This window comes from Phyllobates terribilis, unplaced genomic scaffold (assembly GCF_046119375.1).
Source record: "Phyllobates terribilis strain yellow unplaced genomic scaffold, ASM4611937v1 Scaffold_7__3_contigs__length_470593459, whole genome shotgun sequence".
Lineage (NCBI taxonomy): Eukaryota > Metazoa > Chordata > Amphibia > Anura > Dendrobatidae > Phyllobates > Phyllobates terribilis.
The window spans coordinates 433,576,912-433,589,842 of record NW_027362767.1 but is presented as its reverse complement, the minus strand read 5'-3'; the positions used below and the strand labels follow the sequence as shown (position 1 = coordinate 433,589,842).

General features: G+C 52.4%; 1 protein-coding gene across 1 annotated transcript in view; it reads right to left on the bottom strand.

The window, feature by feature from the left end:
• The window catches only part of EXO1 (exonuclease 1), a 22,836-nt gene extending 10,334 nt beyond the window's left edge, over positions 1 to 12,502 (bottom strand). The window contains exons 1-6 of the mRNA XM_073638045.1: positions 12,364 to 12,502; positions 9,814 to 10,018; positions 8,379 to 8,498; positions 7,994 to 8,117; positions 7,463 to 7,600; positions 1 to 88 (exon numbers count right to left, since the gene is read on the bottom strand). The exon at positions 1 to 88 is cut by the window's left edge and continues 125 nt beyond it. Coding sequence (XP_073494146.1) covers positions 1 to 88; positions 7,463 to 7,600; positions 7,994 to 8,117; positions 8,379 to 8,498; positions 9,814 to 9,974 — 631 coding nt within the window. The 5' untranslated portion in view covers positions 9,975 to 10,018; positions 12,364 to 12,502. The remainder of the gene's footprint in view (positions 89 to 7,462; positions 7,601 to 7,993; positions 8,118 to 8,378; positions 8,499 to 9,813; positions 10,019 to 12,363) is intronic.
• Between the last annotated feature and the right edge of the window lie 429 nt (positions 12,503 to 12,931).

Below are 12,931 nucleotides of genomic sequence, written 5' to 3'. Positions count from 1 at the left end.
TGAACACATCTCCCAGATGCTTACACATCCCGAATCTGTCTTGATCGATTTCGAGACCATTTCCAAACTTGTCCATTTTCAGAATCACCTGGAGGAACAGGACGGGAAATACAGACCATGTGTTTAAAGCCGTATTCCCATTATTAATGGTTATCAAGTAGCCACAGGATACATGCAGGTCGCTAGTGGCCTGATCTCTGATACCCCCCCCCCTACCAAACCCAAGAACGGGGGTCTGTTAAACTGCAGCATGCACGTCTCCACTTTATTGTCAGTAGTGAAATCTCGGCACACCATAGGTTGTAATAAAGGAATATTTATTAAAGCAGTCCACATCAAAACGTTTTCGGTCCTATTGCGGACTTTCGTCAGTGTACCGGATGCTATTGAAGTAAGGAGAGGAAGGAGGAATAGGGAGCGCAATGTCCTAAGAAAGCTGTCCTTGAGCACTGTGTAGATGCCTCCCAGGCAGACAGACGCGGTATCCACCGCTGAAAACAGGTCTGCCTGGGAGGCATCTACACAGCGATAAGAGCTCGCGTCAATCACTGCTGTTACAGCTGCTCCTTGAGCCTGCACTATAAATGGGGACCAGACACAGGATGTAATAATACGTCCAGCGCTGACATTTCCTTACTAGTATCTATAAATTATTATTATTAAACACCTGAGCGGCTTCACCCTCGTTGCAGCTGCACGTAGAGCGATATGTGACTGCACACGGGGCTCCGTCACCGTATTACAGTTGTCAGACTCCCTTTAATGAGGATATATGTAGCGCCGGCGTCCCTGCCCTCTGCTAGGCAGGGACGCTGTTCCCCTCACCTCCCTGCTCCGTGCCCGGCGTCCTCCTCCCGCTCTGCTGGCAGCGCGCGCTCCTTCCCGTCCACTGTGCTTAGGGCGCGCGCGCGCTCCCCCTCCCTCTTAAAGGGGCCGCGCGCGCCGTCCTAAGGAGTCCCCGGCCAATGGCCGGAGGACTTCACCATATTTAAGGCACCTCCTCCAAAATGGAGGTGCCCGAGCAATGTTGTTGCACTGTTCACTACTCTGCTTCAGCCCTCAGGTCCCGTTGCCAGTTACCTGCCAGATTCCTGCCTGATTATCTGCTACCTGCCTGCTAGTCTGAGGTCCGACAGTCTGCCTTACTACTCCTGTCAGTCTGTCTAAGGACCAGCCTGCCCGCTCACCTGGGAGCGCACATCAGCCACCTGCCTGCTTGCCTGAGGTCCGACGGTCTGCCTTCCATCTCCTGTCAGTCTGTCTATGGACCAGCTTGCCCGCTCACCTGGGAGCACACACCAGCTACCTGCCTGCTAGTCTACCTGGAGGCTCCGCCGTCACGTGCTGTGACCACCTGCCTGTCCAGTGACTCCTGCTCGCTCACCTGGGAGCGCTCATCTGTTGCCAGTCTGCTAGCCTACCTGGAGGCTCTGCCGTCACGTGCTGTGACCACCCTCCTGTCCAGAGACTTCTGCCCGCTCACCTGGGAGCGCTCATCTGCCGCCTGTCTGTTGGTCTTCCTGGAGGCTCCGCCGTCACATGCTGTGACCACCCGTTCATCCAGAGACTCTCGCCTGCTCACCTGGGAGCTCACGTCTATCATCAGCCGCCACAGGTCGTACCAACCCTTTACCTAGAGACTGCCCCGGTCACTTGCCGTGACTATCTGCCCGTTCATCCAGAGACTGCCCCGGTCACTTGCCGTGACCATCTGCCCGTTCATCCAGAGACTGCCCCGGTCACTTGCCGTGACCATCTGCCCGTTCATCCAGAGACTGCCCCGGTCACTTGCCGTGACCAGCTGCCCGTTCATCCAGAGACTGCCCCGGTCACTTGCCGTGACCATCTGCCCGTTCATCCAGAGACTGCCCCGGTCACTTGCCGTGACCTCCAGCCCGTTCACTCAGAGACTGTCCCGGTCACCTGCTGTGACCTCCTGCCCGTCTTCCCTGGTCGCCACCCGCTCCCTTACAAGGACTGCCCCCTTGTATAGTAGCTCAGAGGTTCCGCCTCCCAGACCCGTTACAGTTTGCTCGGGCCATGGAACCCGGTGGCACCCAAGCTCCCTCGCTCTCGGACCTGTGTCATGAACTGTCCCGTCAAAGGTCCCAACAGGAGTCCATCCTGGGTCACCTGCGGAATGTCAATACTCGCCTGGACACTGACTGCTCTACCAGCAACCTCCGCCAGTGCCATGTCTCGCAATCCGGCAGCTCCGCTGCCCACTAATACCATGGTATCCTACTCCGGACCCCGGCTTTCTGCACCTCCTCGCTTCGGAGGCGACTCCGCCCAGGCTCGGGGCTTCATAAATCAGTGCACCCTGCACTTTGAACTATTGTCCCACCAGTTTAACTCCGACCGGGCCAAAATTGCATTCATCATGTCCCATCTCACCGGGGAGGCCCTGGCCTGGCTAAATCCTCTATGGGAGAGAGGAGACCCCCTGGTGTCCAACTTGCCTGCTTTTCTCACGGCTTTCCGGAAAGTCTTCGACGAACCCGGACGGAAGACCTCATCCGCATCATCACTGCTACGCCTCCGTCAGGGAAGTCTCACCGTGGGCCAATATGCCATACGGTTCCGTACCCTTGCCTCGGAGCTGGCCTGGGATAACGACGCTCTGGTATCCATCTTCTGGGAGGGTCTGTCCGGCCGTATTAAAGATGAACTTGCCGGTCGGGACATTCCTACCACTCTCGATGACCTAATAACTCTTGCCACCCGGATTGACCTACGGTTCCAGGAGCGTGCCAAAGAGGTCACCCGTGAGAGGAGGTTTCCACGTCTAGCTCCTACTTTTCAGAAACCCGTCACTCCCTCCGTCTCTACCCAGGTACACTCTCCTGAGTCTATGCAGGTTGACCAGACCAAGATGGTCAAAACCCGTCAGGACTTACGCCGTGCCGAAGGGAGCTGCTTCTACTGTGGCAGTAGGGAGCACCGGATCCGTGCCTGCCCGGAGAGGTCGGGAAACGCCTGTGTCTAGGTTCGCTCAGAGAGGTCAACCTAGACAAGAATAAATCCTCTCCATCTCTGCTGCTGTCAGTCTCAATCGTCTGCGGGGAGAACCGTTATTTCGAACTAGCCCAACTTGACTCTGGAGCAGCCGGGAATCTTATTTCACAGTCCCTGGTAGAGAAATACCGCATCCCCACCAAACCTCTGGCTGTGCCCTTGTCTGTTGCTGCCGTGGATGGGGGTCTCTTACCACGCCCCATCCAACTCATCACTGAATCCATTACTCTGCAGGTGGGAATGCTGCATTCTGAGAGTATCTCCTTTCATGTTCTGCCTGGACTCTCTCACGCCCTCTTGCTAGGCCTACCTTGGCTCCAGAGACATGCACCCGTGCTTGACTGGCAGACCGGAGAAGACCTTCGCTGGGGACAGGACTGCCATAATACCTGTCTGGTTCCCGTCCATCCCGTCCGTCCTTCTCCTACCCCAGCTAATCTACCTGGACTTCCGATTCCTTATTGGTCTTATGCTGATGTCTTTAATAAAAAGGAAGCAGAGACACTACCTCCTCATAGACCATACGACTGCCCTATCGACCTGTTACCTGGTACTACTCCTCCCCGTGGGCGTATTTATCCTTTATCCGCTGCTGAGACCCGGTCGATGTCCGAATATATTGAGGAGAATCTGGCCAGGGGATTCATCCGGAAATCTACCTCCCCGGCGGGAGCAGGCTTCTTTTTCGTCAAAAAGAAGGACGGCTCTCTCCGTCCCTGTATAGACTATAGAGGCCTTAACCAGATCACGGTGAAGAATAAGTACCCCCTTCCGCTCATTCCGGAGTTATTTGATCGCCTGAGGGGGGCTAGAATCTTCACCAAACTGGACCTCCGTGGGGCGTACAACCTGGTTCGTATCCGTCAGGGGGATGAATGGAAGACTGCATTCAACACCCGGGACGGCCACTATGAATATCTGGTAATGCCCTTTGGTCTCTGTAACGCTCCTGCCGTCTTTCAAGAGTTGGTCAATGACATCTTCCGGGACCTTCTCTACTCCTGCGTAGTGGTGTACCTGGACGACATCTTGGTCTTCTCTCCGGATCTCCACTCACCGGAGGGACGTTCGTCAGGTTCTGCTCAGGCTCAGGCAGAATCACCTCTTCGCTAAATACGAGAAATGCCTCTTTGAGCAGACCTCGCTTCCGTTTTTGGGCTACATTATTTCTCAGACCGGCCTACGAATGGATCCAGAGAAACTGTCTGCCATCGAGAAATGGCCTCGACCGGAGGGGTTGAAGGCCATTCAGCGATTCCTGGGCTTTGCCAACTACTACCGCCTCTTCATACCACACTTCTCTTCCCGGACTACCCCAATTTCCGCGCTCACCCGTAAGGGCACTAATCCCAAAGAGTGGCCGCCCGAAGCAGAGGAGGCCTTTCTTTCCCTAAAACAGGCCTTCTCTTCCGCCCCGGTGCTGCATCGCCCGGACGGCAACAAGCAGTTCTTCCTGGAAGTTGACGCCTCCTCCTCTGGAGCCGGAGCGGTACTTACTCAAAAATCATCTTCCGGGAGAATGGTAACTTGTGGCTTCTTCTCCAAACTCTTCTCCTCTTCTGAGCGCAACTACTCCATAGGAGACCGAGAGTTATTGGCCAAACTGGCATTGGAGGAGTGGCGTTACCTACTCGAGGGGGCTCTTCACCCGGTAATAATTTACACTGACCACAAGAACTTGGCTTACCTCCAGCATGCCCAGAGACTTAACCCGCGCCAAGCCCGGTGGTCCTTGTTTTTTGCTCGCTTTGATTTTGTTCTTCATTTTCGCCCGGCTGACAAAAACGTCAAAGCAGATGCCTTGTCCCGATCCTTTCTGGTGTCCGATCTCGAGGAAGAACCTAAACATATCATCGATCCCGCCAGAGTAATGCAGGTGGCTCCCGTGAGCCTAAATGGTCTCCCTCCCGGTAAGACGTTCGTATCAGTACCTGATCGGGAGAAGATCCTACACTGGGGTCACTCGTCTAAACTAGCTGGCCACGCCGGTCAGAAAAAGACCCTCCAGCTTATTGCCCGGCACTACTGGTGGCCTACCCTGCACAAGGACGTAATAGACTTTGTTTCTGCCTGTGTGTCCTGCGCCCGCAACAAAGTCCCGAGACACCTGCCAGCCGGTCGCCTTCTTCCGCTTCCTGTGCCTGCTGCCCCCTGGCAGCATATTGCTATGGACTTCATAACTGATCTCCCCGTCTCTGCCGGTTGTACGGTCATTTGGGTGGTCGCTGACCGCTTTTCCAAGATGGCTCACTTTATTCCCCTGCATGGTCTCCCGTCTGCACCCGAGCTGGCTAAAGACTTTATCCGCCACATCTTCCGTCTTCATGGCCTGCCCCTCCACATCGTGTCGGATCGTGGGGTACAGTTCACCTCACGTTTCTGGAGAGCCACTTGTAAACTGCTAGACGTCACCCTGGACTTCTCTTCCGCTTACCACCCACAGTCTAATGGTCAAGTGGAGCGGATCAATCAGAACCTGACCAGTTACCTCCGGCACTTCGTTAATGCCCATCATTCTGACTGGGTGGATCTCCTACCATGGGCCGAGTTCTCCTATAACAATCACGAGAGCGAAGCCTCTTCCAAATCCCCGTTTTTTGTAGTCTTCGGTCAGCATCCTCGGATTCCTTTTCCTGTCTCCACCTCTGTGGACAATCCGGCTGCGGAATCTCTCGTTAGCAAATTTTCCTCCATTTGGGAGAGTACCCGATCCGCACTCCTCCAGTCGTCCGAACGGATGAAAAGACACGCTGACAAAAAACGCCTGGATCCTCCACAATTTCGTCCTGGAGATAAAGTCTGGCTCTCGTCTAAATATGTCCGACTCAAGATACCTTCTTACAAGTTAGGGCCTCGGTTCATCGGTCCTCTGGAGGTCATCAGTCAGATCAACCCGGTGGCCTATAAATTAAAACTCACGGCCAACTTACGGATCCCTAACTCCTTCCATGTATCTCTCCTCAAACCTGTGGTACTTAACTCTTTTTCCAAGTCTACAGGTACGCCTCCTGCTCCGGTTTCTGCTGAGGACGAGTTTGAGGTAGAGAACATTCTTGCCACCAAAAGGGTAAGAGGAAAGACCTTTTTTCTAGTAGATTGGAGGGGGTTTGGTCCTGAGGAGAGAACGTGGGAGCCCCGGGAGAACATCCATGCCCCTCTTATCCTAGCTAAATTTCTGTCTGGCCTAAAAAAGGGGGGGCCTAAAGGGGGGGGTACTGTAGCGCCGGCGTCCCTGCCCTCTGCTATGCAGGGACGCTGTTCCCCTCACCTCTCTGCTCCGTGCCCGGCGTCCTCCTCCCGCTCTGCTGGCAGCGCGCGCTCCTTCCCGTCCACTGTGCTTAGGGCGCGCGCTCCCCCTCCCTCTTAAAGGGGCCGCGCGCGCCGTCCTAAGGAGTCCCCAGCCAATGGCCGGAGGACTTCACCATATTTAAGGCACCTCCTCCAAAATGGAGGTGCCCGAGCAATGTTGTTGCACTGTTCACTACTCTGCTTCAGCCCTCAGGTCCCGTTGCCAGTTACCTGCCAGATTCCTGCCTGATTATCTGCTACCTGCCTGCTAGTCTGAGGTCCGACGGTCTGCCTTACTACTCCTGTCAGTCTGTCTAAGGACCAGCCTGCCCGCTCACCTGGGAGCGCACATCAGCCACCTGCCTGCTTGCCTGAGGTCCGACGGTCTGCCTTCCATCTCCTGTCAGTCTGTCTATGGACCAGCTTGCCCGCTCACCTGGGAGCACACACCAGCTACCTGCCTGCTAGTCTACCTGGAGGCTCCGCCGTCACGTGCTGTGACCACCTGCCTGTCCAGTGACTCCTGCTCGCTCACCTGGGAGCGCTCATCTGTTGCCAGTCTGCTAGCCTACCTGGAGGCTCCGCCGTCACGTGCTGTGACCACCCTCCTGTCCAGAGACTTCTGCCCGCTCACCTGGGAGCGCTCATCTGCCGCCTGTCTGTTGGTCTTCCTGGAGGCTCCGCCGTCACATGCTGTGACCACCCGTTCATCCAGAGACTCTCGCCTGCTCACCTGGGAGCTCACGTCTATCATCAGCCGCCACAGGTCGTACCAACCCTTTACCTAGAGACTGCCCCGGTCACTTGCCGTGACCATCTGCCCCGTTCATCCAGAGACTGCCCCGGTCACTTGCCGTGACCATCTGCCCGTTCATCCAGAGACTGCCCCGGTCACTTGCCGTGACCATCTGCCCGTACATTCAGAGACTGCCCCGGTCACTTGCCGTGACCTCCAGCCCGTTCACTCAGAGACTGTCCCGGTCACCTGCTGTGACCTCCTGCCCGTCTTCCCTGGTTGCCACCCGCTCCCTTACAAGGACTGCCCCCTTGTATAGTAGCTCAGAGGTTCCGCCTCCCAGACCCGTTACAATATATTATATTATATATCGGATTCAGACGTGTGCAGACACAAAGGAAGGACAATAGGAATCCTCACCGTTTTACAACCAAAAGCCAGAAGGTCGGAGTCTTCGGTAACGATCGCCTGAGCAAATCCATGTTTGTTTAGGTAGGCGAGCTGGGAATCCGCCTCGTAGGGAGCGACGATACAGTCAATGCCTTCAGCGCGCGCCGCCTGCGACAGCGAGAAAGCCAGAAATCAGAGCTAAGGGATCATATACGACGCGGGAAGATACCGCAAACATTATAAATAATGGACGCCCTTACAGGGTTTGGCTCATGAGAAACATTTAGGACATATCCTATGTATATGCCGAAAATGTCTAATAAATGAGGGTCCCTCCTCTGTGACCAAAAAACAACATTTTTTTTTCTTTACAGCATTTACCATAACAAAAAAATGCATTACGGACACAGCAAAAGCGATTTTTTTTTTATATGTTAATGGGGGAAGGTGGTGTTTGTTTTTTTTTCTGTCATGGGACAACCCCTTCACCTTTCCCTGCAACATACATCATGAAGAACAAGGCTATGAGAGCGCACAGCAGCGCTCGGCATCAGGACTCACTGTGATAACTGCATGAGCCATGTCTGACGTGATGTTAACGGCACGTGAGAAGCAGTCTCTGGCCTCGGACAGCTTGCCTTCTCTCAGGAGCTGCTTCCCCTTTTGCAAATTCTGCTGTCTCTTTCTGCAAGAAGGATATTATTAAGTTTCCTGTAAATATAGCAAAAAATAAATAAAAAAGACACCTGCAAAATATCTCTGCAAGAACAGACATGATATTTATAAGACTATTCAATGGAGTAAGAACTGAAGCCCCCGATGCTGTGCCGGATCCAACATATAACACAACTGACTCCAGGAGGCAATATTCTCCACGTAAAAAGGGACAGACCCCCGACGTAAGCAGAGACAAATATATTTTCTCTCCATCTTGGAGGTTACTTACTCCCGTCTGGTCTTCTCGACATCTTTCTTGGAGGGTAAAGTGCATCCATCAAACACCAGAATGGGCCGGACCCCGTGTGCCAGCAGCATGTGCACAAACTTCATGCAGTATGTGACATACCTGAAATAAAGGGAGATCATCACTGGGACGAGTCCACACACGCGACGGATTTTGTGCAAACATTTTCTGTAGCAAATCGTAGTTTCCAATAGCTGATCGTCAAAAAAATAAAAACTATCCGTATAATCGGGTTTGCCAGTCTGGTCCGTTGGGTGAAAAGGTCACGGTTCTAGGTGACATGTCATCCTTGGAAACCGGCCGGGGACCGGGAAATCCTTGGGCGAAAAAGGAGGTAGAAGAAAAAAATTGACAAGCAGCAGATTTTAAGATTTGCATCGGAGATTACCATATTTTCTTATGCTCTTAAAAGCTGTCAGTCAAATCATGCTCCCCAAACCACAGGCAGCAGAATCAGAGGCGAGTGCACGACAGCAGCGAGGGGCATCTATCTCTATAAGACTCCGGCGTTCCAGAGAAAATACAGTGTGGAGAGCTAGCTTCTCCACGCATCGCTCCAGGTGATTGACAGGTCTCCCATGTGTGTACTAAGCAAGAGACCTGTCAATCACCAGGAGCATTCGGAGAAGTATCTGCCAATGGTCCCGGTCAGATCTTAAAACCATATTTTCTCTTGAGCCGACAAAGTATTTCATACCCGGCTGCAGTCGTGCCCAGGCTCTGATTCCTGCTGCCCACCTCGCATTTACTAAGACTGGAGGATTTTATATCAACGTCAAAATAGTAGTAGGAGAAATATGCGGCAAAATCACAGCGGTTGCTCGCCCTTCCCTGGTCCAGTGCTGCTCCAGTGAAGTCATGACCGCTTCAGCCAATCACTGAGCTCAGCAGCTTGTGCCATCTACATCAATATCACAGCAGTGACTGGCTGCAGCGGTGACATGTTCTGTAGATATGGTGCCAAAGCTGCAACCCATCAAAGACAGGAGCAGCGGAAGAGAGGAAGCAGTGAAACCAAAGAGGGTGAGTAACAGCTGTGACTTTTTTTGTAGGTCTGTAACTGTAAGCAAACATAAGGGATTAATCAGGTTCAAATTTTAAGTAAAACTTTTGATCTTTGAGGGGCTTTGATCAGTGAGGGGCTGGGTGTAGAGACCCCTAGTAATTGGTGAAACAAGAGCCAGAATTTCAGAGGCACAGGGGTAGGTGAAGACAGGCTTAGTAGAAAGTCTATCATCCCATCTTCAGCCACCCAAAAACAGCAGCACTCGATTGATCGTCTTTACCCCCTCCTTTAAGCTATCAATGAGGGTCTCAGCACCAGGCGCAGGTGGAAGTGCCCACCGGGTGGTTGTCCCCATTCATCTCGGCTTAATTGACCTGTCCAGGTCTGTAGCTACGTGGAGGACAGACTTACTGATCGGTGGGTTCGCCTCTGGCTAATTTCTCAGCGCAAGCAAATGCTCCTTTATGGAGCCAGCAGTAGGTGTCCACGGCCACCGTCTGACCCCTGTACTTCTTCACATTGATGGGTTCGGTGGCCTCTTTAAGGAATTGTAGTAAACCCTGAATTCCCATATCTGCACCGCTTCTCAGCAAAGACCAATAACTTCTCGTCTGTCCTGTAAAATAAAAGAAACGTCAGAAGCATCAAAGAAACTACGGACACAAGAAGTGATGGCGATCTGTCCGGATGACCATTACAGCGAGACTGTAGGTTAGCGCTACACGGCGACTTATTAACACGTCGCTCTGCAAAAAAATCCCCACTAATAAATATATCAATAAAGGTGTGACAATGGGGTATAACATACATGTCAAACTCTGGCCCGCGGGGTGGTTATATTTGGCCCGCGACACCAGAACTACTGCCCCTATGTGGGGCTCATTATACTGCACAGAGGACTGTGTGGGGCCCATTATTCTGCACGGAGGACTGTGTGGGGCCCATTATTCTGCACGGAGGACTGTGTGGGGCCCATTATTCTGCACGGAGGACTGTGTGGGACCCATTATTCTGCACGGAGGACTGTGTGGGACCCATTATTCTGCACGGAGGACTGTGTGGGACCCATTATTCTGCACGGAGGACTGTGTGGGACCCATTATTCTGCACGGAGGACTGTGTGGGACCCATTATTCTGCACGGAGGACTGTGTGGGGCCCATTATTCAGCATGGAGGACTGTGTGGGACCCATTATTCTGCACGGAGGACTGTGTGGGGTCCATTATTCTGCATGGAGGACTATGTGGGGCCCATTATACTGTATACTGGTTGACCCGTGACTTTGTCCAAGCTTTTCACTTTGGCCCTTTGAGTTTGTCATCTCTGGGGTAGAAGGACTGAGGTCCCAGGAATAAGCTGCTGTACAATGTGCAAACTGACATTAGGGGCTAATCCAGCAATCAGGATGAGGCAGTGAGGCCGGGCACAACATGTTTTGACGTTGTCATAAACAAAAATTTTTAGTTAAAACGGCTTCAGAAAACGCTCCAGGATGAGGAGTGTTTCCATTCCCTGGAGTGATTTTTTGCAGCCTTCTGAGTTTGCAGAGTTTTCCATCAGGAGACGCTTCCAAATAGAAGTGACGAGACCCGGCATTTACAAAACTAGAGACGGAAAAAAACCTCAAAACACCGGACAGCCGTATCCAGCACCTCTTGCTTCCGCACCCGCTGCGGATGGGGCGGTGACGGCTGCTTGCCAGGTATCATGCAGCTTCTTGTTCTAGTTACTAGGTCACAGACGTCATACTTGTTGGGCAACGACTGGCAGGTGATCGTCAAAGCGGAGACAGAAGTGACCCTGACGTGAAGCGAGAGGCGCTGAATAACCCTTTTAATATGTCATTAGCGAGGGTCCAACTACTGACCCCTTACATTACATCTGAGACCCCTTTCATTACTGCGCAGCGTCACATCCTGCAGATCAGCTTCACACAAGAGAATGGGGCAGAGCTGCGACACCGACCACGGCTCTGTTCACACTCGTCAGATCCGTATACTCCAATCCATCCAGAGCAGATCTGCACAAGCCCCAGTCACTGATCCCACAGATGTTCCTTCAGGAAACAAGTATTGTGTCCTGATTCTCATGGAAACGTCCTGAAGCTGCAGAAACCTGATCACATATAAGAGCTCACACGTGTGAATACAGTCTTACGGTCGACAGAGGATTTTTTATGTGGGTTTTTCTGGCTGCAAACACATTCACCTCCATTCATTCAACCTACCATGTGCCCCAGGGTAAAAATCTGCTCAAAAAGCCACTTCAAAAACAATTATACACATTTTCTTGTTTGTTTTTTTTAGGGCAGAAAATAAAATGCAGCATTTTACAAATAGCAACAAAAGGAAAAGAGATTTGTAAAATCCCGTTCACACGGTGCATCTGTCACAGGTTTGTTTTTCAATGCAGTCGGTCACTTTCAGCTTTTCTTTTTTTATTGTTTCCCCTTTCAATGAAGGCAAACACAAAAAAATTCACCAAAACCACAAATTTCCAAGGTTTTCTCTCTGCCGCTGTTATTTTCCACACCGATCTCTGCGGCGTCCGTTTCCACAGCGGAGATTTTTCACGCAGATTTCCCGGCTCTTGATGAAGATGAAACCCCTGCATGTCACGGACGAGACCACGCAGTTATGGGGGTACTCCCCGGCTTTCTGTATCTGACGTCAGGGCGAGACACTCCGAATAACCCTTTAAATTCACAGTAAATGCACAGGACTGGGGCAGATTTAGTGGCGGATTTCGTACAGGGAGGTCACGAGACCAGAAAAATGGCGGCTGACGACCAATTATCACTACATTTCCAAACATGCCGAGATCTGGTGCCCTCAGTGACCCGGTACCAGGACAGAGTGAGCTGCTGCACTACAAGTCCCAGCACATCAGGTGTCCTGCCTCTCTTTGGATTACCTGACAATGAATGGCTGCAATGGTGATTATGAGCAGATTGCACCCACCTGTTACTGCTCCGCTCCCCGTTCACCTAAGCCGCCATGATCACTATGGGAACAGCCGCCGACCCGCACCGGCCACTCTCTGGTACTTTAAACCGAGGCGCGCCTGCAGTCTGGGAGGGTCATCACGTGATTCCAGGGATAGGGCGGGGCTTGGGAGCCTCCAGCCGCCATTACTAGTAAGGGAACAGCTCCGCCCGGGAGCTCAGCGCTGGACGAGCAGCATTTGTTTTTGTGGAGCTTACAATAAATACCCGGGTTTGGGTTGGGGGGGTCACTTTCTTTGTACATAAAACGTGGCATTTTAACCCAACTGTCGGGCTGAGTTGTACCCTGACTGGAATTAAAGATGGCTGCCCGGCTCCAGAATGGGAGGTCACGTGATGTTAATACGTCACCGAGAAATGTGGCGCGAAAAGTGTGACTGAAAAATAAAAAAGGCGCCAGATGAGGTTGAGGAGTAATGGCAGAACAGTGAGGTCAGGGAGGAGGGACAACCTTGATTACATCAGTCATTAAAATAAACTATATGAGTAACCCGGAGGATCAAGTTGCTGGGTCTATTTACCTC